The sequence below is a fragment of the Rousettus aegyptiacus genome, unplaced genomic scaffold, assembly GCF_014176215.1.
Source record: "Rousettus aegyptiacus isolate mRouAeg1 unplaced genomic scaffold, mRouAeg1.p scaffold_m13_p_18, whole genome shotgun sequence".
Classification (NCBI taxonomy): Eukaryota; Metazoa; Chordata; class Mammalia; order Chiroptera; family Pteropodidae; genus Rousettus; species Rousettus aegyptiacus.
In genome coordinates, this window is record NW_023416293.1 from 16,545,877 (window position 1) to 16,571,698 (window position 25,822).

At 58.5% G+C, this 25,822-nt stretch overlaps 1 protein-coding gene across 1 annotated transcript in view; it reads right to left on the reverse strand.

Moving 5' to 3' along the window:
- The window catches only part of PCNX2 (pecanex 2), a 163,435-nt gene that overhangs the window by 36,882 nt on the left and 100,731 nt on the right, over window positions 1–25,822 (reverse strand). The window contains exons 22-23 of the mRNA XM_016163383.2: window positions 16,615–16,723; window positions 11,851–11,980 (exon numbers count right to left, since the gene is read on the reverse strand). Coding sequence (XP_016018869.2) covers window positions 11,851–11,980; window positions 16,615–16,723 — 239 coding nt within the window. The remainder of the gene's footprint in view (window positions 1–11,850; window positions 11,981–16,614; window positions 16,724–25,822) is intronic.

Consider the following 25,822-nt stretch of genomic DNA (forward strand, 5'->3'; position numbering starts at 1 on the left):
GGAATTCGAATAAATGAAGAGAATCGTTATCGGAAAAAAGTATTTTCTTTCCTGTGTCTGTCTCGGACGTTTGAGAATCATCTCGGCATGACCGTGTCTGGGCCTCGCGGGACAGGCTCTAACGGACGGGCTGGCGGGGAGGAGCCCTCGGCCCGGCCCCGCGAGGTGTTGCCGCTGTCCCGTCTCGGCTTCGGTCTGCCGGCCAGACGCCCTCCGACCCTCTTTGCACGTACACGAGCCCGGGGTTGCAGAAGCAGAAGCAAACCACAAAATTCTTTCCGAGGAAGGCTGAACTCCCTTGCAGACACAGTGAGTCCCTAAATGGAATTTTAATTTCACCTTAAGACCTGGGACAAATGGAATTTCCAGCAGTGGAATAAACAATTTTTGAAGTGGGGCTGAGCCAAAAGAAAGTCATTTACCAAACTCCTGAGGGGATTAAAACACCCTCTAAAACTATGAGAACGGGGAGGCTCTTTTCAGAAAGCTGCAGACCACGGCTCCCACCAGCAGCCTCTGAGCTGCGCTGCCCGTGCCCCCGGGGCCACCCGCTTGCCACCAGACTCTCGGAGGCGAGCTGTCAGCGGCCGGGTGATCCGAGTGAGTCTCCAGTGCCTTCCTCCTTTAAATCTGGTGCTTACACTCAGAGGTGTTAATTAGCCCAGTAATTGGAGTTCTGCCTTAACTGCTCTGTTGCCCGAAGAGAAGCTGGGGCCGATGTCCCGCTCGCTGATCTCGGGGGGCGCGGGGCGCTGGCGCACGCCCACCGCGCACGCACCTCCCTCGGCACGTCTGGCAAAGCCACGGCGACCTCCTAGGCAGCACCGCGGTGGGCGCCGCAGGCCAGGCGTCAGTCATGGGTCCTTCGGGAGCAGGGGACGGGCTCGAAGGCGTGCGTCCCCCGCGATAACGCGGCCCCGCAGACCGCAAAGCCGGCTCCTCCCTTCGAGCCCACCTGGTCCCCCCACCCCGCGGTCTGACGCCTTCTCCCTGGGGCGGCTGCACCTGAGGCGCTCGACTAAGGTGACAGGAACTTAATTACGCGGCTTCGAGGTCCCGCCCGCCAGCGCGCACAGACGGCTGAGGTCGGAGGGGCCCCTCGGCTGGGGGCGCCCCGGCTGGCGGAGGGAGGAGTCTGTGGGGGTGTCCCCACCCCGTGGCCCCAGGGTGGAGCCCGCCGCCGGCCGCGGGCGGAGCGCGTCTGGCCGCCAAGAAGGCGGCGGAGCTGAACCGGGAAGACGCCGCCCCCGGCGCAGCCGAAAACGCGCCCGAGGTTCTCCGGGCTGGTTTCCGCCCTCAGCTTTGTGGCCGCCGACGACCGCGTCCGGCCGCCCCGAGCCAGCGGCGCGCCCGGGCTCCGCGCGCCAGGAGGGCGAGGGGTCCCCGGGGCCCGCGGCGCGGCCCGCGCTCGGTCGGGGGCCGCCAGCCTCGCCGTGGTCGGGGAGGCCGAGTTCCGGGGCCCCTGCACCGCAGGGGGCAGCCGTGGGTCACTTCCCGTCACCGTACGACGCGCTGAAACTAACTCGGGGAGAAGGAGGGGAGCGGGTGCACCTGCGGCCGTTACCCCGACGGACCTGGGAGTCAGAGAGCCGCCCGCACGCGGGAAACACGAACGTCCAACGAGAGCGGTCCACCTGAAAAGGGGGGGGAAGAGGAGGGGAGGAGAGGGGGAAAGCAAGAGGGGGGGAGGGGCGAGCAGAGGGGGGAGGGGCGAGCAGAGGGGGGAGGGGGAGCAGAGGGGGGAGGGGCGAGCAGGGGGGAGGGGTGAGCAGAGGGGGGAGGGGCGAGCGAGGGGACGACCGCGGAGGGTCGCAGTGGGAAGCCGCGCGGCCCCACGTCGCGCACTCCAGGCGCCCCCCCCTGGCAGCCGCGCTGGTCACGTCGCGCACTCGGGGGCCCCCGGCAGCCGCCCGCGCTGGTGCTGCTGCTGCCGCTTCAGAGCTCGTTAGCGCCCCCCCCATAGTGTCACTGTCGTGCGCGTGGAAATGCGGCTGTAGTCATGACTTGTTAGATTCCTAAGTCTACGGATTCATGTCTTCCATCAATTTCGAAAATTCGTATTATTTTCTCTTGAAATTATGCTGCTTCTCCCTGTTTGTTTTATGCCTTCTTCTGGGAGCTCCTGGATGTCTAGCCGGCATCTTTCATTCTATTTTCTATGTCTCTTCCCCTTTCTGGACTATTTCCTATATCTTTAGCTTTCTCTGCTGCATTTTCTCAGACTGGTCATTTTTCTTAGACTGATTTCTAGTCAAGTTATATTTAATTGACTAACTTATGTGTTACATTACACATTGAGTGACCACATAAATTTATTTTTATAAGCTCTGTTCCAATTTATCATTTTTTCATAGTAATTTGGCCTATGGTTTTATTTCTTCTTATATGACTTTCCATTCTAAAAATATGTCCAATGTACGTGCCTAACTATCTCCAGTTTCGAAGGGTCCGGATCTGTTGCCCATTTTCTTGGCTCTTGTTCACAGCCCGCGTCTCGCGGTGTAGGATCAAGAACCCGTCTCCAGAGGGTGTTACTGGTGGGACTGTGTCCCTTGGGAAAATTTCACGCTCGCTTCCGTCAGGAGCTCTGGGGTTCCAGGTGCCAGGACCTCTTTCACGCTCCCTTTTCAGCGGTAGGATTCCCAGACGTGGGCCGCGTCGTTCTGCACCCCAGTCCACACGGGACACAGGTTCGGTGCCCCACGGTCTCCTGGATCTTCGCCCCCGTCTGGTCTCTGGTGACACAATCAAGCTTCCATGTCACCTCCATGTCAGGCCTTTCGCTTGCTCTCTGAGGGGGACGCGTTTGAGGGCTTTGGCTCAAGGTGCAGATCTCAGTTCCAACTTCCTGCCTCCGTGGGACCCCTCGCCGAGCCTGGCACGTGGGGGTCCGCATCTCGGCACCAGGGCGCTGCCCCGGCCACCTCCCGCCCCCGCGCGGCCCGGACAGCGGCCTGGCTGCCTCTGCTCCTTCTTCGCTTCTAGCTCTTGGGAATTTCCTACCTTTCCCGCTATGTTCAGATAAGAATTGAGAAGAAACTTTACTATTTATCATTTCCTGGTACTCGTAACAAAAGTTTTGAACTTCTCTAATTTGCTACATTTCAGGAACTGAAAATTTCTAAGCCGAATTTTTATAAAGGAGAAAAATATTTGTTTTAGAACTTTTCAAAGTAATTCATTGATAAATTTAAAAACGGAATTCGTCGGTTTTCTTCACCGTATGCTTAAACCCCTTGCTGAGCCTCGCACCATCCACTGCCCGACGACCTTATCATGGCTGATTCTGAACCAGCCTTTTTTTGGGAGTAGAACAGACCAGAAAAGAGTTGGTCTGTCCTACCTGCCTATAGAGAAATTATAAAACAAATGCAGTAACAGCCTGCGTTCAGCCTCCCGGAGGGAAGATTTCTAAGCCTCCATAAGCTACACGTGTGCCCATGGGCGGCCACGCCGCGGAACGAGGCGACCCCGAACCACTGATGCCCTTGTCCCCCCCTGCCCCGAGTCTGTCTGAGGCCTGTGCCGAGAGGACACCTCAGGCCCTGCTGTCCACCACGCGACGCTGCCACCAGACTCGCCCCGCGACTGTGGGAGAAGGGGCTGAGCGCGGTGGACCGACGCGTGCCCCAGTCGGCTGGCGTCTTCTAGGAAGACGGGGGTGGTCTCCTCCTCCCTGTCACCCCACTAAGCACAAGCAACCCCCGGGTGTGGTATGCGACAGAAACACTTTCTACAGGTAAAGAGGAGGCAGACCATTTAAGGACCGCAGCACCCAAGGAAGGCCACCGAGGTCACCTCCTTGGCTTTCCTTTTGCCTCAGATATCCCCAAAATGCCAAGAGCAGCAAAAAGAAAAAAAAAAAAACAAGACAAAACCAAACCCACTCTTTCGGGCCGAACATCCAGTGAAGGGGCGGCCTAAGTTCAGGAAACTTAGACGACTCCTCTCGGTTCCAGCCAAACACCTCCCCCGCCAGCAAAGGCAGAGTGGGGGCCCGACTGCCGGCCGGCCGGGCAGGGACAAGGGCCCTTCTCCTCCTGCCGCGTCGTGTAAGATGGGCCTAGCGCAGAGCACAGCCTTTCATCAGTCCAGAATGCGCAGGCCACAAGGTGCAGTGACAAAGTACTCGTCCTCACTCCCTCCTTGCCAAGGAAGTATCGCTGATGGGCTAGTGGGGAGTCTGAACTCCCCCCTCCACAAGCACACAAGGAACCCCCGCATCTCAGTGTCAACGGAGGCCGAGTGGGGAGCCCGGAGCTCTAACCCCACTTGGAAGCCACAAAACAGGGGTCCCCTTCCGCTCCCAGGGTAGTGTCGAGAAAGCCAGGAGAAACAGAAGGTTTACTAATATCCAGTTTCAGAACATAATATGCAGAACGTCCAGATTTCAGCAGAAAATTACTTGTTCTAAGAAATGGGAAGATCTCAAACTGAATGACAAAAGACTATAAGTCTCAACACTGAGATGACAGAGAGTATTATTTGACAAGGATTTAAAATTAACCGTCATAAATTGCTTCAGTGAGCAACTGAAAAGACTTTTGAAACACATGAAAAAATAGAAACTCAGCAAAAAAGAGAAAGTCTCAGCAAAGAGAAAGATGATACAAAGAACCGAACAGACATTTTACCAGAGGACAGTCAAGATTCAACGGGGCGGAAGACAGAGCAGTCGGTATAATCTGAGCAACAGACAGAAAACTGACTGGAAAAGGCCGAGCCGTCTCCCACACCTGTGGGGCTAAGGTGACACACTTAACATCCCCGTCATCGGAGCCCCGCAAGGAGAGGAGAGTCTGGTGACAAACAAGGAAATTCACACCAAGAAACAACTTGGTCAAGCTTCTACGACAAATAAATAAAACCCAGGAAAACGCTTTGGGAGCAGTGAGGGAGGAAGGACACCTGACCGACGGGGAAAAAACGGCCTGAGCAGCAGCGGATTCATTGTAAGCACCCACGGTGGTCAGAAGTGCTCAGAGGAAAAAGACCCGTCCACCCAGAACCCTCGGTCCGCTGGAAATAGCCTCCCGGGACGAAGGAGAAACGGCGGTTTTCTCAGATGAAGGAGAACTAAGAGACTCTGTCCACAGGAGATTTGCCCTAAAGCAACAGACAAATTCTTAGAAAGACACAATAAAAGAATGAACCTTGGAACATCAGCGGAAGAAAAAACATGGTCAGCAAAAACATGAACAAATGTAAGAGGCATCCCTTCTCACGTCTTGTACATTACATTTTACGATCGAAGCAAAAATTACTGTCGGCCCACGCGTCCGGCCGCCGGCTGGGGGGCAGGACCTGGACGCTCAGGCGGCCGACACCCCCACGTGCCGCATGGCTCGGGGTGTGTCCTGCTGGCCCGCCTTCCCGCCCGTTTCTTCTGCAACGTTCGAGCCTTGGTCTGTGCTCCTCCCTGGCTGTGTCTGCGAGTCGGGACCCACTGCCATCGTGGAGGTGGCCACGCTGTGTCTCCCCTTCGGCCCCTCTTTTGTCAGTAGAGGTCAAACGCGAGGTCAAAGTGACCCCAAGAATGTTACATCACTCAGAGCGCTCGTGCTTCATTGCATGCAGGCGACCCCGAGTGGCTCATGCGAGGACTCCCACAGACCCGCCGCTGGGCAAGGGACAGTGAGGCGTGTCCCAGCCCTGCTCACGGCCAGCTCTGGGGGTGCCGGGGCAGCAGGTCGGGCACAGCACACACCCAGGGCCTCGAGAAGGGGGTGGCCCCGCTGAGACCCACGGCGTCCTGGCTTGGGGACGTGCGGAATCACCACGACACCCCGTCACTACCCAGAAGACAAGCTCGGGAGCAGACACTTGTCTGGACCGTGCAAGGCGGCCCTCTGCAGGCTCCCTGACAGCCTCGGGGCCTCCGTGCGTCTGCGCCGGGGCATCCTGTGGTCCGGCTGTCACCGCGGAAGCTCAGCCTCGCGGTCTGAGGCCGGTCCCCGGGGAGCGTGCCGGGTGGGCCACCAGGTTTGGGACAGACGTCTGCGTTCGAGGAGCGCTGGGAAGGTGATGGGGGTCACAGCCCGCCTTAGCCGCCTGGCGCCTGGCACTGTCCCGTTCCTGGGAGGGGCTGCAGACGCTTCCCTTGGGGACCGAAGGGGGCCGCTCCTGGGGGGAGGCACCCTCAGCACGGCCTCGGCCCCGGGCTGTGACCGCCCTCCCCGCCGGACAGGCTCCCCCGCCGACAGCCCGGCGGAAGGCGCCGTGGAACTCCTGGGCGGACCTTGAACTTCCGGTGACTCCCCCCTGCTTTTGGCGCGGCTTCGGGGCAAAATGGAAAGTGTGCGGGGCTCGGAAAAACACCAGACCTGGGCGGGCGTGTCGGCCCAGTGCCAACGTGTTCTGTGACCTTGGGCAAGTCATTGAACTTGCCTGGGTTTCCTTTTTCTGGGGTCTGAAAAGAGAAAAATGAAAATCGAAATTCTACTCCCAGAGCGGCTACAGGGCCAGACACCATGTCCGAAGAGGTCAGCAGGTGCTCAAGAAACACAGAGAGACCAGGCCGGCCACTGCCGCGGAGCTGCTGCCCCGTCTCCCACCTGTGTGTCATGAATGACAGTGGGCCCATCCCCCACCCCCGGGCGGGTCTGAGAGCCCCGGCAGCCCGAGACACCTGACAGAGGAGCTTTGTGGCTTCATCTCAGCAGCGAGTCACTATGTCCAGGTGCTTGGTGAACGTCCCCAAATGAATCATGGGGCAGCATCACCACGAGCTAAAAATGCAGACCCCTCCCCCGCAACACTGCGGGCTTTGACTGCAGTGCGGAGTTTTACTACAAACCCACATTCCACAGAAGATCCTGATTTGCACTTCAGAAAAAAGCTGCCTTTGGAGAAGTTCTAGGCTTTAAACCAGGATCTGAAAACCATGCTTCAAACAGACCATGTTTGCTGGGCGTTCTCTGCCAGCGAGAACGCCGGACAGAATCTTCTCTATTCTGAAAAAGGTAACGGCGTCGAGTGAGAACTTCTTCCTGTGACTGCCTAACCAAGATCGGCGCCTGCGGCTCTGTCCTGTCCGCCAGCAACCAATCCTGAAGGCGGCCCTGGGGGTGGCAGGCACACCCGCCTCGGGCAGCACATTGGCGGGGCTGGACGGGGAGGCAACACCTGACTGTCCCCAGCCTCTCTGGGTGTTGATGTGGAGGTAAAGCCCACATGCTGAGCGTGGACAGAGGAAATGTGAACTTCTGATCTTCAGTATGGCACACACAGAGGGCTGCAGTGATGGGGGCTGGGCCTGGCTGCACTTTGGTAAAATCATCGAGAGGTTTTAGACTTTAAGAGGCATAAAAGCGAACTGAACATCTGGCTTGCTGGACGCCACAGGTCCCACTACTGCGAGCTGAGTAGGTGACATCTAGAGCTGGCTAGCAGAGGAGGGTTAGGGACAGTCCAGTGGATGTCTGCCCAGGGTGGCGGGGGTGCCCAAGGTCTAGACCACGTTACACAAAGAACAGCCAGGGCTGCTCAGCCTGAAGGAGAGGGAGCCAAGGGAAGAAGTGCCTTCGAACAGGTGGGGGGGGGGGGTGGAACGTGGCGGGGCCGCGGGCGCTGGGTCAGCAGGTGAACCCGGTGATTGTGACGTCCAGGTGACGCCACAAGGAGCGGGTTCAGCTCTGCGCACAGCCCGCTGCCGCGGCAGACCAAGCTCACAAGGGCCGCGCGTTGAGCTGCGAGGTCCGTTCCCGCGGGGGACAGCGGGGCGGGGCCTCTGTGGCTCCCAGGGGCCGCGCAGCTTCCTCGCTTCTGCGTGACGGGCCGCGAGGCCTGGGGAGCGACACAGAGGCTCAAGCGCGAGACCTCGGGGACTAGCGGAAACATCGGTTCATGTGTTTCGTGGTTAAACCGCAGAATAGCAGTGCTTTAGAGATCCCGCTTCCCACTGAGGCAGCTGTGACGCTCACAGGACAGGCCCAGGCTTGCGACCATGAGGCATCAGGATCAACAGCACCGACGGCGGAGATGGACGTTACGGGGCACGTCGCAGCGCGCAGGCGGTGGCTGTGCCACCGGCCCACAGGGCGGTGCCCCCACGTCAGGAGGGCATGCAGGTGGGCAGCACGGATACACAGACGTACACGAAACTGAACCAAAAGTTAATGAGATGAAGATAAAAATATGAAGAAGGAGAACAAAACGGGCTGAGGAATGAGACTGGGAACTGCACAGACAGAACCTGCAGGCTCGCCATGCACGGCTGCGGCCACGCCCACCACGCGGGGAGGGGGCACGCCCCACCCACCTTGCAGGCCACGCCCCACCCACCACTCAGGGCTGCAGCCACGCCCACCGCTCAGGGCTGCGGTCACGCCCACCACGCGGGGAGGGGCACGCCCCCACCCATCTTGCAGGCCACGCCCACCACGTGGGCCACGCCCGCCCACCACTCAGGGTGCGGCCACGCCCACCACGCAGGCCACTCCTCGCTTGGTGCCCACGGCCCTCGGAGCTCCCGCAGGCGGTCAACACACTACAGACCAGCTAACAGAGGTGGATGGAGCCGACAGCGATGCTGGGCAGGACTTACTGACGGCCACCGAGTGGTCAAAGACAACTGCTACGTACCGCTCAGCCTCAGCCTGCAGGTCCTTCGGGAACCTCACCTGTCACCCACCCAGAGGTGGGATGTGCCCCCCGCCCCCCCCCCCCCCCCCCCCCCCGCATTGCAGGTGCGTGCGGGCGGGTGTGGGGAGGTGGAGGGAGGGAGAGTGCAGCCCAGGGAACCAGCCGCACTATGTGACTGTGACACTGCACCATGGGCGAGGGGCCACACCTGAGCCGCCCAGCACGGTGGCTTCAGGCACGTGTGGCTGTGTGAATTTAAATGAGATTGCAAAGAATTAAACATTCGGCTCCTCGGTCGCACTAGACTCGGTGGCCACACGTGGCCGGAAGGGCCGCCACCCCGGACTCGGCAGACACGGGGCATCTCCATCGGTGCGGATCCTGCTGCTGGCCAGTGTCGGCCAGTGAGGTGCTGCTGTTCCCTGGGCAGCGGGGAGCCACACGGCTTCGAGGATGGACACAGCCCGGTGCTCGGAGAGCGCCAGGGAGCAGGTTGGTCGGGCGGTCAGCAGACCTGCATGTCCTCTGTCCCCAGTGACGGGCAGTGCTGGGGAACGGAATCTGCAGGTTTTGAGACAGCCCGGACTGGGGACAAGGGCTGGCCACAGCTGTCAGGCGGCTGGCAATTCACTTATCGGCTCCTTAGACTATTAAAATGGTTCCATTTCAGAGCAGGGCTCCCTGGGGACTTGCAAAACCCAAAGCCAGCTTTAGAAGGACTGAACGAAAAAGCAGAGGACTGGAATGGAGACGGCGAGGGGGCCCAGGTTCGGGGGCTGTGAGCGGGCTCGCCACGCCTCCCAGGCCGGGGGCAGGGCCTGGGCCGCCTGGGCACGTGAGTCGGCCAGGCTTTTTCAACTATGGGGGGATAAGCAAAGCACCTGGACCGGGGCCTGACACCGAGGAAACACCATGACTGCCTGCAACTAGCAAACACTCCGAAAGAACCACGCTAACTGACTGCCGCTTTGTCTCAGACCAAAAAAAAGGCCGAGGAGACCAAGCATCGGCTCTGCCCAGTGGGAGCCCCAGAAGTCGTCAGTGTTTGAAATGAGAACCAACAGTTTAGGGAGAGGGAATGAGCTTCCAGAGCCCCGAGGCATCCAGCCGGGCCTTCCAGCCTTCCCCCAACCCTCGCACCCCCTTCCCTCCCCGGACTTTCCCCTGCCCCACCCTGAATCCCACCACCGATCTCTTCGGCAGAGGGGACTCGTTCCTGATGCCTGACCCACGGTGACAGCAGACACTCGGCGACTGCGTTTTGCATCAGGCACTTCTCTCCCCAGTGGGACTAAGCATTTCTCCAGTGCGGCTCTTTGCGAGAGAGCTGGGAAAGCCCGGATGTCCTCATGGACATGCACGGACCCTTGTCCCCTGCCCACCGTGGACAGGCTGGCAGGGTGGACCCCTCCCCCACGGAGCAGACTGTGAACCTCAGGACCCCGCAGAATCAATGCTTGGCGAGAAGGGGTGCAGAAGCAGAAGGCCTGCGCTAGAGCCCAGGCTGAGTGACGCACAGACCCCCTCGAGTCAGACCTAGGACGGCGGCTGGACCTCGGGACGGGGGCTTCTGAACAGGAAAGCACGTCACTGCTGTGCGCAGAGGTGTGGACGCCTCCCTGCAGTGAAATGTCCCCCAGAGAGTTCTCTGCCCCCGTGTCCACCGGGGAATCGAACACCCCTTCCGGCCCACCGGAGGAGTGTGCTTCTGTCCCAGGCCGGGACGCTGGCCCCTAATGCATCGTGGAAGAGGAGACAGGAGGAGCTCCGGTCCCGAAGGCCAGTCTGCGACACCCCGCACACGCCCATGCGCTCAAGCAGGGGAGGGGCCTCCTCTCACCCACCAGCGTCGGCACCTTCAGAACTGTGGTTTTCAGGGCTCCGAAAAGGTCCCCCAACTTGTTTCTCTGAAGAAGTTTAAGGACGAGCCAGTGCTGGCTTCGCTCACATCCTCTGGCTCCAAAACATGCACAGATCTCCTCGGACACATGCAAGCGAGGACTCACTCACGTGCAAACTCAAACCGACTCCTCGCCCCATGGGAAGCCCGCCCTGGGGAATGCGGGACCCTGCCGGGGCGCGGGCTCCCTGCCACCCTGTGGCCCCAGCGCGGCCCCTTGGTGTCCAGGGCACCTGAAGGCGAGCTTGCGGTCGGGAGCAGCTGTTACCGCGGCCACGTGGGGGCAGCCTGCGTGCAGAGTAGTCAGGACACGCACTTTGCAGGCGGACGTGGCGTTTCCTCGGCGTCAGGCCCCGGGCCGGGTGCCTTGCGTAGCCCCCCATTACGGCTGCCATCTTGCGGCAGAGGGGACAGAGGCCCGAGGTCACCGGTGTTGGTGGCGGAGGTGACGTGCAAGCCCAGGCAGGCTGGCGGCCCACCTGCCTGTCCCAGGAGGAAGCGCGTTTGACGTTCGCACAAGCCCTCTCACGGGAGAAACGGAAGCCCAGTGTCCCAACTCCACGGGGCCTGCCACGTGGGGCTCACGGGGCCGTGCCAGACGTGTGCAAGATGCAGCCGGGATGCAGGGGCCGGGTTCGGGGTGATGTGGTGCGATGCAGGCGCGGCTGGCGGGTTCGGGCTGAGGTCTCTAACGGGGTCCTGCCCTCGGCATGGAGCGACCCCGTCGCCAGCCGAAGCCAGGCGGCCCACACGCTCCTCCCCCAGCTGCCGCTGAGCCCGGCCATCGCTGAGAGTTCCGGAGAGTCACCTAGTGAACCATGTTCCTCTCTTCTCACCTCCCCTCAAACCGCGACCGTCCCCCCCATCACCGTCTGCTCGGGCAAACATGTGACCGGCCGGTCCCACCCATCAAGAAAAACCGCATGCAGCATCTCCGCGAGGGCAACGTGCCCGGGAAACCCGTTCCCGTCCGCACCCAGCGGCGATGCGTAGCGTGCACGTGACGCCTAACTGGGACACTCCGAGGGGGAGCGCGTGCCCCCGGGGGCCGGTCCCACACGATGCGACGGTGACCTCAGACCTCCCCCGGGGCACGCAGCGGCCACGGCTCGCTCTCCCTCGCGCGCGGTGAGACCCGGACCGGCTCTGACTGCGGGTCCGTGATCAGTGGTGCCGTGTCCGGGGCCCGAGGCCCCTGTGTCGCGTCCACGGGCGGGGGGAGGGGGACTGGGGGACGGGGGGATGGGGTTACGCACGCCTCCTCCGCCCCGCCGCAGAGCGCCGCAGGGAGGCTCGACCCCTGCATGCGGGAGGGCCGGGGGCGCAAAGCTCCGCGGGGCGGGTTCGCGGTGACTTCGGGGCCTTACTTGTAGTTCTTCTCCCAGAATTTCACGGGCCGGACGTACGAGGTGATGAAGATGACGCTGCCGAGAAACGGGCTCAGCGGGCTGGAGACGAGCGCCGTGGCCAACGTCTGGAGGAGCAGCATGGCGGAGTCTGCGGCCGCGCTAAGGAAGACGGCGCCTCGGCCCCCGGTCTCCGAACGTCTCCCCAGACCGGCCCGGGCCCCCCGGAAGCCGTGTCCTCGGCGGGAGGAGAACGGCGGGCGCGCGCTCTGCGTGCGTGTGTGGCACCCTGCGGAGCCTTGGGCGGCACCCGCCCGCCAGGCCGCGTTTCGCCTCCGCGAATAATTCCCGTGAGAACCCAGCGGCCTCGGTGTGACTCGTGGCAGAGACTTAACGTCTCCGGTTTGACAACAATGGTTTCTTTTCACTGGGACATCGTTAGCGGAACAAAACACATTCTGGCAAGCTTCCTAGAGTACTAAGCAGCTTCACGCAGGATTAAAATTAAATGGCACTTTTAAAAGCAAACACGTAGCATTTTGGGGGAAGGTGGCAGCTCTGTTTCCCAAAGAATCTTTTCCCACTATTGAAAAACGTATGTTCTTTATTGTACATCGGACGCCAATGGCTCAAGCCAAGTCGGGCCTGGGTTACAAGCTAAAAACGCACACACATGAAGCCACGCCCGATATGTGCTGGGTCACCCCTTTCGCACTCCGGGTTTGTCGCTTAACGGCGAGCCTCGCTTTTATGTGCCCTGGCTGATTGGAAACAAGGCTGTTCAGCATCAGAAACGGTATGGCTGTAACTCTGGCGCAAGCCCAATGGGTGTCTGGAAACCAGACGGCTGGTCCCTCTGCAGGCTCGCTCCATCATGGGAGAGCTCCCCCCCCACTGCCAATCACACTGCCTCACTGGTGCGGGGGGCGGAGGGGGCTGCAGTCGGGGGAACAAGCGGGCCCTGAGGCGGCAGCGGTCTCGGGGTGCCGGGCTGCCCATGTCTCAGATGCACGTGCTCCGCGTGAGGGCGTGGACTGTCCCACGACAGGTCTGGTCCGATCTGAGGCCGACCTTCCCCCCTGGAGGGGGCCGTGCGCCTCTCCTCTCGCCGCTGCCCAAGTGGAGGTCTCGTTTCTTTAGCTCCTGCTCAGAAAGTTCCAGCAGAACGTGACACAGGAGTCCCCAGCTGAGGCAGAGGACCGCGTCTCGTGACAGTCGGAACCTGGAAGCAGCGGCTCGGGCTCCAGAGCGCCTTCTGCGCAGTGCGGTGGCTCGGCTCAAGTCACGTGACGGCGGGGGTGGGGGGACGTGGGGACCTCCGCAGCCCCCCGGACGAGCAGACGCACACCAGGGACGAGCCCGCGCTGTCCACGTCTGCGTTTTCAGGCTGAGCGCGGAGGTTTGCCTCGCGTAACCACGTCCTCCCTTCCCTTGCTGTTGACTTTTACACGCCTGCATCCTCCCTTAAGAAGCCCCTCGGGGGTCGAATTGTTCGGCTCTGGACGCGAGCCGGGATCGCCCTTGCGCTACAATTTAAATCCAATTCCTTTTATTCTGACCTGGATTCAAACAGACAACCACAGAGCAACACGCTACAGCGATGTCTACGGTCGCCGATCAGTTCCCTTGACAACTGAAAGCTGAAAATATCGAAATACCGAGGTCACAAACCACGCCAAATTAACTTGCCCCTTGTCGCCGGAAGAGAAGAGGATTGCGTGGGAGACGTCACTGAACAAAGTGCTGAAGAAATGTGAGAAGGCGGATGGGGGGACAGGGGGAGCTCCCCGGTGGCAGCGGGGGGAGGGGCGACATCCCGCCTGGGGCAGCGGGTGCTGGGCGGCTCGCAGGAGACCTGGGACAGAGCCAGGCGGGGCCAGGCTGGGCAGGACACCACGGGGGCCGGCGTCGCTCTTCTCCATTCTAAACATCTCCCCAGGGACCAAGCTGTCCGTTTCACGATGCCGGAGACAGTTACCAGAAATCGAGGCGTGAGTGAGGAGAGCTCTCCGTGGTAGGAGAAGTCTAACAGGTCAGCGGCAGGGAGGAGCGGATGGACGGCCTCGGAGGTCACTTACTCAGGGACGACCCGTAAGGAAATGCGCACGCGCGGGCCGACGGGGGAGACTGTCCCCATCGTGGCCGAGGCGGCCCCGGGACACGGGGACTCCCCGCGAAGGCACACGCGGCCTGTTTCTGCCGGCAGAGAGCCAAGAGGTCAACCGAAGAGGTCAGTGGCGATGCCTTTGGAAGCTTCCTCCTCTCTGAGGACGTTTAAAATGAAAACAACACAGTCAATACTTAGGGTTAAAAAAATCACTAGAAGCTCAGCAGGGCCCGCCGGGGGCCCAGTGGCCAGCCCGCCGCACCGACCCGGCTGGGTCTGTCTGCCGGCCAGAAGACGGGGTCTTGCATGGTGTCCACACGTGCTAAAGGGCGAGCATCTCCGTCCTCCCCGTGGCCGTAAGCTCAGAGGCCCGTGGAGGCTCCCAAGGGAGAAAACACCCTGGCTCTGGAAAAAGCAATTTACCAGACAGCACCCCGCTGGCCCGGAAGCTAATTCGACTCCAAAATGGAGCCAGCTGGTCCCCTTTCAACACCAGGATGGAACCCACAGCTTCTTCAGAGAATGACGCAATGATCAGCATTTCAAACTCAGTCAAGGTCCCAGGCCGGCTTTTAGGACCCGACAGCTCGGTCTCGACGGCATGTAGGCGCCCGGCTCCCAAACTGTCTCGTCACATCCTGAGGCGTCCCCGGGCCACGGGGAGGGGCTGTGGCCCCGCCAGCCACCGCACGGCCGCAGTGGGCAGGCGCCACGGTCACTCTGAGGCACGTGGCTCAGCGGGAGGGAGGACGTGGGCGTCACCGACAGGGACAGTTCAGGAGCGAAGCGTGGAAGCCACGGCGGCTTCTCGAGCAGCCGTCCCGAGGCCTGGCGGGGCGTCTCCGAGGCGCTCACGCGCGCTGGGTTGGCCCAGCGGGGACATCCTCAGACTTGCTGGTTCCCAGACTGGACTCTGCGCCACCAGTGGTGGGGGCTCACTCGCTGTCGCCCTCGTGGGGGTGACCACGTGCCCGACGCCGTGTGCACGTGGCAAAGCCCACCGCACGCGCCAGGCGGCCGACAGCGACGCTCCCAGGCCGGCCTTCTCCGCGGGGGGACGGCTCAGCACTGCTGCGCTCACCCCGCAAGGCGCAAATGGCCACGGCGCCCCGGGTCCCCCCGAGACCCCCGAGACCGAGGTTCGGTTAAGTCTGGGAATCAGATCTTCACGTTTGAAATTCCAAGTGCAACTCCTCAAATTTGCATCCATGTAATCATTTCCATTTAATGCGCAGGCTTGAATTCTGGACAGGGTCCCTCACGCGCAATTCAGAAGCGAACGGAATCGCCTCGCTTTCGCTTCGGTGTCTGTTCGCAGGGCCTCCGCGTGGGAACACTGGGCTCTCGGGTGCTGCTGAGCACCGGCGGCTGCGGGGAAGGGAGGGGCTCGCGCTCCGCGCCCGCTGGCGCCACCTTTTTTCCTCAGCCAGTTCTGCCAAATGACCTTGAAACGTTTTAGAAATGTCAGCGCTGGTCCAAGAACAGGAACAGAAAACAATGCGCATTGTGAGGCCGGCTCCTGGGATGCTTAAGGAGTTCCTTTTTTAACAAATAACTCTGGAGAGCCTTTTCAATTTACATTGTCACCTGCTGGTGACCCCAAGTGTGTTTGTTCCTGCACACGCAGCGCAGACCCCAGAGACCCGCCGTGTAATGCCGGGGCCTTGAAGCAGGGTCACGCGCGGGGGCACGGACCACCAGGGAGGCCAGCGTCCAGCCCCGGAAACGTGGTTGGAAAGTGGGAGCTGGGCCCTGGGCTCCTGCGGGGCCGTTCCCGCGGAAGATGCTGGGAACGCAGGCGAGGGGTGCGAGGTCAGGGGGCGGGAGGCCTCTGTGGGCGCGTTTTGGCCTGAGCAGAGAAGGTTTGTTTAATTTTGCTCTTCAAGAGTATTTTTTATTGCTGTCTCTCCTCTTACTTCCTCAGCACACACACACGCACACACAGGCAGATACACACACATGCACACACACAGAGGCAGACACACACACGTGCACACACACAGAGGCAGAGGCACACGTACATACACACGTGCACACACACAGGCAGAGACACACACACACTTGCACGCACACGTCACTGTGTTAAAGTGATCTTTTAGAAGAGGCACCTTAAATTTATTTTAAAGTAAATTAAAACTATCATGATGGAAACATTTAAATGCAAAGAAACCAAATGAAACTAAAAATGATAAAACGAGGCTCTGTGACTAACAATTATAAAACAAAATCACAAATTATTTTTTTAGTCTTCCAAAATATTTGGGCGATTCCGTTTGTCCCTAATTCGGGCTTTCTAAGTATCGCCCAAGTGGCCGCCCACCAAACCACATCCGTGGGAAGTAGCCTGTGCCATGCGCCAGTACCTCGGCCCATCTGCCGTGTGCAGATGCTGCAAATTGATTTCCACCATTTTGCACGAGTCACCCGAATCACCGACGCTGTAATTTCCCGTTTAAAAGGCAGGGTATCTTAATGCGGATCTGGCCCGGGCCATAGAAGAATCAGAAAAATGGAAGTAACTCCTGAAAACCCATTAAGAGGCAGGAGTAGTTGAAAATTCAGAGCCATCTTTCAAGGCCGCGAGGCCTAACGGGGCTGCAGCGCGCCCAGCCCGGCTCGTTGAAGCGCGTCCCCAGGGACCCGCGCCCGCGCGCCCCGGGATGCAGCGGAAAGGATACGCGGGATGGACGCGAGCTGGGCGACCACGTGGAACGAGGAGCCCCACGCCATCTGCCAGGGGGCCACGTAGGTCAGGACGAACCGCAGCTTCTGGAGCAGGTCCGCGAGCTGGAAGCAGAAGAGCGCGAGGTGCGTGAGCGCGGGCGCCGCCGTGCGCCCTCCCGGGGCGCGCACCTGCCTGTGTCCCTCGGGCGCGGCGGCCGCCGAGGGCGCCGAGGACACGGCGGCGAGGCGGTCCAGGAGCCTCGCGCGGTCCGTGGCCCCGGCCTGGTCACGTGAGCCGTTTGGCTGACGCGGTGCCCCCCTTTGCCGTTCCCCGGGAAACGCCCCCATCGCGATCACCCCTCCTCCGCGCTGGGCCGTGCGGGGGGCAGTGACGCAGGCGTGCGCCGTCGCCAACACCGTTCGAGGTTCCGTCCCCCTCCAGCGGCTCTGCTGGGGAAAACGGCCGCCGGGCCCTGAGCTGCCAGGCGCAAAGCGCCTGAGACGGCGACTGGGGGGGTGGGGGGGTGGGGGAGGGTCGTGGGAACGGCGGGGGGCGGGGGCGGAACGTGGGGCAGCGGGGGGCGGGGACGTAAATGGGGGACGTGGGATGGGGGGTCGGGGGACAGCGGGGGGGGGGGGACATGGGACAGAGGGGGTATCGTGAGACAGTGGGGGGACGTGGGACAGAGGGAGGGACGTGGCGGGGGGGGGGAGAGACGTGGGATGGGGGACGGGGGATGGGGGGACGGGGGACAGCGGGGGTGGGGGATGGGGACAGCGGGGGGGGGGGGGAGGGGAGGGACGTGGGGGCCGCTGCCTCTGTCACACGAGACAGCGCACGGGGAGCCGAGCTCCGGGGAGAAGCGTAGGGGCTGAGGACGAAGGCGCAGGCGCGCGCTCGGTGGCTTTGGCTGCAGAAGATGTCAGTGCCCAGAAGGACGGAGGAGGCTGGACGGCCGGCGCCATGGACTCGGCCCTGCGGTGAGCAGGGACTGAGGGACCCCAGTGCGACGTCTGCCGCTGTCCCCTGCACCTGTGAGGGTCCTGGCAGGACGTCCCCCCGAGCTCCGCAGACACTCCCCACCCACGACCGGACGGCCCGAGGCCGTTGGCCACACCGGACAGTGAAGCACATGCACCAAGGCCACGGACGTGCAAAGTCGCGGCACGCGGAATTCCGGATGCGGCCCGCAGGACACCAGGAGACCACAGGGACAGGAAGGCACGGGCTGGCAGACGGGGCCATTGAGGAAGCGTTCGCGGAACCACGATGCCTCGGCCCTTCCACCAAGGGCCAGCCTTGCGGTTTGGAACAAGATTGTCCCATGAAAGTGTAATGCGGTAAAATGAGGTTAATTAGCATCCTCTCCACAGCTTCCTGGCAATTTTCTTGCCTTGTCGTATTCTCACAAACACCCAGTTTTAGGGAAAAACCTTAGAGTAGAATTAAGCATCGTTGGATGGGCCACATGAGATGGACCAAGGCTAAAATTCCTTCAAAGTCACCGCAAACATGGAATTCTTAAGAAGTTGCAGCATCTGGTTATGTGCAGAGCGCCCGAGGTGTAAACTGGCTCCAGTCACAGGGCTACAGGGAAGAGCAGGAGGCAGGGAGAAGCGAGGAGAGTGACTGAGGGAGGGAGAGGGAGGGGGTGCAGGGGACAGGAAGCGGGGACACCCGGGAAGGGGGACAGGAAACGGAGGAGAGCGATGAGGTGACTGGACTTGAAGAACCGCAGAGGTGCCGGGTGGTTTCAGCTTCCCGAGTCCGTTCCGGATGGACCCGCACAGCTCCCAGGGCCTCGGAGGCGCCGGCGGCCGAGGCAGCAGCAGGTGACTCTGCCACGTCGCGGGAGGTCACGTCTCTTACACGCGCGCGAACAGCTGTGTCCTCCCCGGCACCTTGGTTACCTGTCAGCAGGCGACTCGCACAGACCGAGACTAACAGTCTCACACTGTCAGACTCAAACGCTTGACTCACTTCCCTTAAATAACACGATTTCTTCTAAAGGCCAATAGCATCCCCTTCGGTCTGCACCGTTAACCCAACCGGAGAAGGACCGTTCCGATTACAAAGGCGAAGACTTCAAACACGTGACTCCGGAGTCCCCCGGGCAAGCGGCGGCGGGTTCGCGCACATCCACTTGCTCGTCTATGCCTCACTAAATCCTAAAGAAGCCTCTCAGTCACCCCACTAAGATTCTTGGTGCATTCGTTAAGAATGAGCCCGGTGACTCACGCCTGGGGGAGAGCAGCGGGCACAAGCGAGGTCGCCTTCTGTGATGGACAGCCCCTCGAACGCCCTAAAAACGAGTCACGGGCTGGGAAATCTTGTTCCTGGTGGGTTTCCGGTGCTTGACCACGTCCTGGGAGGTTTCTGAGCCGCCTTCGATCACAGCTGATAAGTGGGTCAGGCTCTGAAACCACGATCAGACAGCCGGCCCCAGGGAGCCTCGACTGCGAGTTCAAAGCTCTAACAAGTTAAACTTGGCTGCGTCACGATGAAGTGACTCTATCGCAATTATTTTTTTTTGCTCTGCGCAGCAACTTGTAAGCACGTGTAAGCGAACCCAGTGATCGGGGGCCCGCGCTCTCCTGCTCTAATTGCAGCCGCGGCCCCAGGTACCGCACGCCTTCCCTACGCCTCTGTGTGCCTTGTTTATTCCGCAGACGTGGTGAAGAAGAAAATGTAAGCTTTGTGAAAGATTTCAACATGCGGCTGATGCACTCTGCTGTCCTCAATCACGGAAGAAGCCAGCTCTCCTGGGTGCCGGCCTTTACATATTTATAATTCCTACATAGCTGTCACTTAGTGCTCCCTACGAAGCCGCTGGAAACGCACGTGCGGTAACGCGGCAGATGTCAACACAGTGTGACGTTTAAGTAGCGGAGGGCACGCCGCGAGGGTTTGAACCCTGCTCACACCTGTCACGGGTGATAACAGCCCCGCCCCACAGTGTCATCTGAGAATTCAACAGCTTCATCTTTGTCAGGGACATAGAACAGTGCCTGGCAGCTGTAAGTTCAAAAGGAGAGTGTGATTAACAAATGTTGGGACAGGTCTTATTTTGAGGACGTACTTAGCTCACAATCAGGAAATCCCAGAGCCCCTCCCCAACAACGAAACGTCCCAAGTCCAGGTCCCCTACTCTTCAGAGCACGGAAGCTGACTCGGGGGGGCAGTGGGCTGCTTAGGCCAGACCGTGAGCCCCTGGCCCATGTGAAGCCAGAGGTCAGCGATTCCTGATTCTCCGTCTGCTGCCATTTCCACCAGCAAACCCGGAGGCCATGCGCCTTCACGGATGACAGCAGCTCAAGGCAGGTGTCTTCACCAGGCCTTGCTGCTGACAGCCACAGGGCAGGGTCACAAGTATGGACAGGACAAATCATGGCTGCAGCCACTGTCGGGAACCTCTTCTCCAGATACACAGTGATGGAGGGGTCTGAGCTGTCCTGAATGCCCTTTCCAGTACAGATGCCCAATTAATAAAATACGACACCTCCCTACAGGCATGGAGATACTCCCAGGACCTCGGAGAGGCAGGCCACCGGGTTTCTGTGCTGCTCGAACGCACAGCCCCGAGATGATCGACGTGGCTTGCACGTTTCATTCCTAAAGGTGTGATCCTGGTTACAAAGATTCCACTCCACATTTTCCTTTTATAGGGTGTTCATCTCAAGGGTGAAATCAGGTGAAAGCATGAAAAATCTGTAATGTCAAAAAAGTAATGCCTAAGCACAAAAGGAAATCTAAACGTCCCTCATCAATGAGACGTGTATGCGAAGAGGCACCTCGGGCCACTGTGAACAGAATAATGAAACACGAGAGAGCAGGACGAACGAGGACGCCGCCACCAAACGCTTCCGGCGACGCGGCGCCGAGGACCTGTGAACAGAAATCCATTTCCGCCCGCTGGGAACTCGCGCCCCTCGGCCGCGCGGGCCCCCGCTTTTACGAGGCTCATCTCGCAAGTGCGCTGCTTTCAAGACCTTAACTCTCAGCCCCGTTAGAGCGCGATCGACCTCAGGAGCTACCCACGCGCGACTACGAGACGGAACAAAACCATCTGCGTCTCTTCCACCGAAAACGCCACGGAAAGAGTGAAGGATCCACAACGGAGGCATTCTGGCCGGTTTCCCACGGAAGGCACGTAAATGCTCTCATTTTGAAGGCCCTGTGTCGGAAATCCCTCTTCGCCGAGGCATACACGTGCCAGTGTGCTCTGCGTAACAGAGGGGAAACCCAGTCTGCACAAACCCACGAGCCATCCCGGAGAGCATCACCAAGTAAGGGTGACCGTGACACAGTTCCTCCCTGAGACGTCCCGAAGCAAGGCGTGTGCCATCTTTCCTCTGGGGACCGCCCCCCAGTAAAGTCACTGACCGTTTACTGAATGTCCTCACACGGGCGCTGTCTGAGGGAGCGGCGTGCACGGCATTCCATTCGATTAAACCGGAGCTTTCTCTCCCGACCGAGTCGCCACCCGTCACCTGATCCAGCTTGACTGTCACCCGTTTTAGTGCTACCACTTGCCATTTTTGTTTTGTTTTTATTGTTGGATTCAGCTAGTTTCCTTCTCAGAAAGAGTGGACTTCACACGACTTTACACAAAACGTGTAATTACCAAGGTCTGAACTCGAAGGGGCACGTGAGACTTAAAGGAGCCCCGAAACCGGCATCAAACGGAGGGCGAGCCGAGTCCCACGTGAGAGACCCCGAGGAGGCGGCGGCTCCGGAGAGCTGGGGAGGGGCGGGAGAGGTGGGAGGGCGTTTGGAGGTTCAAGGGGGACCAGGGTGAAAGCCAGGAGCAAAAGGACTGGGGAACATAAATATAAAGCGAAAAATGCAACAGGAAAAACAGCGGAAAACGGAAACAGAGAAAAATTGCCTATTAAGAGATGCTTCGTCTGTAGTCAGAAATCTTGCTAGATGCTTTTACGAGAAATACTAAAATGACTTAGAAAGTTTTAGGTAAGAGAATGAAAAAAAAAGAGAGAGACCAGTAAATCGTAACCAAAAGAAAGCTTGTTTATCAAAGCTATATCAATATTAGGTATAATAGTTTACTCAAAAAAGAAAGGGAAGAGTCGCCAGGAAGATAACATAATGAGAATGTATGTACTTAACCATTTATCCTCGAAATCGCTAAAGTAACAATGGACAGAATGACAAGTTGAGATTAAAAAATCTAAGTCATAGGGGGACATTTTAAGACACATACCTCAGAAAATCATAGTTTAATAAATATACGCATATAAAATATCTGACCAATGGATACGAAAAGCTCTAAGAGATACGTGGATTAGAACCTTGCAGCCAACGGAGAGAAAGAATCCCATTCTTAAGCTCGGGGACATGCTGACTCGTTAAACTTCAGAGGAAGTCGTGACCAGGGCTCGGAACTGATACCATGCAAACTGCTTTGCAATCAAATTGGAAGTTGATTATAAAAGATGGCATAATAACAATAGCAAAAAGCCACCACAAACTTTGAGTTTGGGGATCATAACAACAAACGTGACACCGAATTAACTGAGAATAAATGATAATTAAAATGTGAAAATACTGAAAGCTGAATGACAAGGGCCAGCAGCAGCACCAGTCACAACTGTGGGACTCGGCTAGAGCTGTCTGGAGAGGAAAAGCTGTAGCCTTGCAACGCGCTTCCCAGGAAAACGTCAGTTTACATCGGGAGGCTATTTTTTAATACAAAACACGAGCAAGAGTATTATGAGGAAGGAAAATATGGATGTTCTCACCCACTAATATACATGTAAAACCCTTCAATGAAGCTACTTTAAAAGTGAATCTATAAACGTATGAGACACCTCATGATCAAATTTGGTTCACCTCATAATAGTATAATAATAAAAAAGTCAATATAATTCACAAAATGAAGAGTAAAAAAAAATCTGACGCTCGACGGATGCTGAAAGAATGTTGAAAAATAAACTCGACTCGCGCTTGAAAGAATAAATGAAAACTCCCCTGCGACCTAGTAACACAAGCTCTTCTTACATCTGATGGAAGAGACAAGTATCACACTGCAGACCACACCGTGCTTAACAGTCACATGCAACGCGGCAGGATTATTCAGAGGAGAGTTAACCAGCGAGATGAATCTGATTAACCTACAACAGAAGAGTGAAAATAAAAACCATTACGAAGACAAAAATCTAAGGAGGGCGAAAAAGAAACCGGGGTAATAATTTATCATCTGCGAAGTGTGCTGGGAAATTTTAACTCAGAAGCGAGACAGGGCTGGTGCGGGGTGAGGTGCCCGGCGGGGAGTGAGCTGCTTAGTCAAATGAATGGAAGCTAATAAGGGAAACCGCGACCAGCCCCGATCCTTTGATTAGCAGGCCTGATGCAGCCAAATAAAGACCCCTAGGAGAACGCGACAGAAAGAATTAGTTAGGTTCATATTTCATAACTGCTAATTAGTGCGTCCAGAAATGTAAATGCAGTCACCGCCGCACATGGAAATGTTACGCTCTACCCCGAGGGAGGGAGGCAGAAATCTAGACGGTCTTGTCAGGACTTCCGAGAACTGGGAACGAAATGAAACCCCGAGTCTGCGTGTGCCGCCGCCTGCGGTGGACAGCAGGGGCCCGGGCCCAGGGGTGCAGGGGAGGGCGTTTCTGGGGAAGGGGGGAGGCTGGAGTTCAACACGGAAGAAGCAGGAGGTGCTGAAAGAAACCGGCGAGAGTCACCTCCGTTCTTTGAGCATCCCGTCCAAGTCGACCGTAGTTGATGCGAACGTTCTGCCTCCCTGTCCAATGCCTCCGTCCTTTCCCTCCTTTCTGCGAGCCGTCACCCCACTACTCTATGTGTGATACGGTTTCCCCATCTTCTTTAGCATTTATTTACCTGTTCCTGCCCTGTGGAGAAAAGGCCGCTTTCTGGATTCTGCTCTTGGGGGCTTCCTTCCTGGGCCCCTCATCATCCTGCGGGTGGCACGAGCTGCCTCCGGAAGGGGCTGTGAGGGCCGAGGTCAAAGCATCCTCCTTTCGCCCATGTGGCGTTTGAGTCGGTGGGACGAATCACCGCGACAGGTGCAGCTACGCGGCGGCTCCTCCCCCATCCTGCCGGGTGTCCTCCCGGCCACCCCGCCCCGCCCCGCCCCCACGCGCCTCCCAGACACCTAAGCTACGTTCTCCCCTGAGACTTCATTCCTGTGTACGTCAGCGTAGTACACACGAAAACAAGGGGATCCGGACAGTGCCGGCCACGTACCAGGAGCTTTCTGCTGTAAGCAACGGCCCTGTCAAGACTTGTCTGTTTAATACAATTATAATGACAGGTTCGCTTTTAAGATTCCATATAGTTCAGAACTGCGTAAATTGTAAAGTGAAAGTTCTTGTTCCCCACCTCACGCGGACCTAACTCCAGTACTAGCCACAGGCGAGGGGTGGTTGAGGTGTCCTTCCGGAATTTTCTGCACATGCACATGTACAAGCATGTGTGTGTGTGCGTGCATATATGCATGTATGTAGTGTGCATGTGCATATACACGTGCATGTCTGCCCAAGCACACGTGTGGATGTATTATGTGTGCATGTACATGTGCACCTCTGTGTGCATATGTGCACACACATGTGCACGCACATGCGTGTGCATGTGCTCGTGTGTTGTGTGTGTGCATCAGCATGTGTATGTGTGTAGGTGTGTGCTGTGTGCCTGCATGCATACATGTGGGTGCATGTGTATATGTGCGCATGTGCACATTTACACGTGAGCACATGTTTATGTGTCCAGGTGTGCACACACATACATGTGTGCATGCGCGTGCATACATGTGCAAATATGTATGTTGTGTGTGTGCATGGGTTCATGTACATGTGTATATGTATGTTGTATCTATGTGCCTCTGTGCATGCATGTAGCGCGTATGTGCGCATATGCATATCTGTATAAATATGCACGTTCACATGCATTGTGCGTGCACATGTATGTGTGTGCATGTGTGTATGGTGTGTGCACGTGCTGTGCGTGTGTGTATGTGTGTGCACGTGTGTTGTGCGCCTGTGTGCATATATGTGGGTACATGTGTGTGCATGCATGTTTGTGTGTATGTGTGTGTGTCTCCTTTTAATCCAAATCGAAGCAGCAGCACGTACTGTTCTGAAACCTAGGTTTCCTGCCTCATCCATCACGGACATCTTTAACGCTGCCGTAAAGTCTCCCGCTCGTCTTATTAGCTGCACTGCTCCACTGTCTGGCCAGACGACCTGTGAGTCACTATGCTGCCGAGAGACATCCGGGCTACAAACGTTAATTTAAACCCATAGCTGAAAAGAAACGTCGCCCACGTATCTAAGAGGTCATCACACAAAGCCAGTGCAGGGGCTGTCGCGACAGCGCCCTCCCCCGACCTGGACCGCTGGGCAGGCACATGGCCACCGTGCCGCCCCCCGCGGTGCCCGACCACCGGTGCCGGGGCAGGCAGACCCCGGGGCGCAGATACCAGGCAGGACATTACGGAGGTGGGGCGTCTGGTGGCTCTCGCGTCCCCAGTTCTCTCAGCACGGAGAACGAAGCTGAGTGGGATCCAGACAAACCAGCGGGAGCGCGAGCACTCGGGGCGGAGCCTGCGGCCACCGCGTGCATCCGGCATGGCCGGGACTCAGGCGAGGTCCACCCCTGGGCACCCCACTTCGCTAAAGCAGTCGAGTTCCAACTCTGAGGTTTTGTCACTTGCCATCAAAAGGTTCTGACTAATATGCCAAACTGATCCAACCTTCATGGAGAATTAAAAAGTAGTTCAAAGGGCTTCCGGCTTCTTCTCTGGGACATACCAAGCTGAGGAGAGCATTGCTCCCACCCTTATACACTAATTTCAAGTTCACGGCTGTTTTTTTAACCCACTGGAGAACTGGGCTGGAGAGCAGCCCCCTAGCCCACGACCGAAGGAGAGACAGGCACCCTGGGGGGTGGGGGTGGGACAATAATCGCTCGCGCCCCCGGGACAGGCGTGGCCAGACCCTGCTGGAAGAAGTCTGGCCAGAGGATGCGATGAACCGCTAGCAGCCCAGAGTGGGCTGGGGGGGCGGGGGGGGGGTGGCACTGCGAGCAGCGGACCAGCTTCCTGGCGGCGGGACGGGCTTCGCGGTTGGGCAGACCTGGGTCCTCGCCTCAGCTCTGCCTCTCACCAGCTTAGACAAGCCTCGTGCCACGGAGGTTTCCCATCTGCAATGCAGGTGCAGTCACGGCTCCTGCTT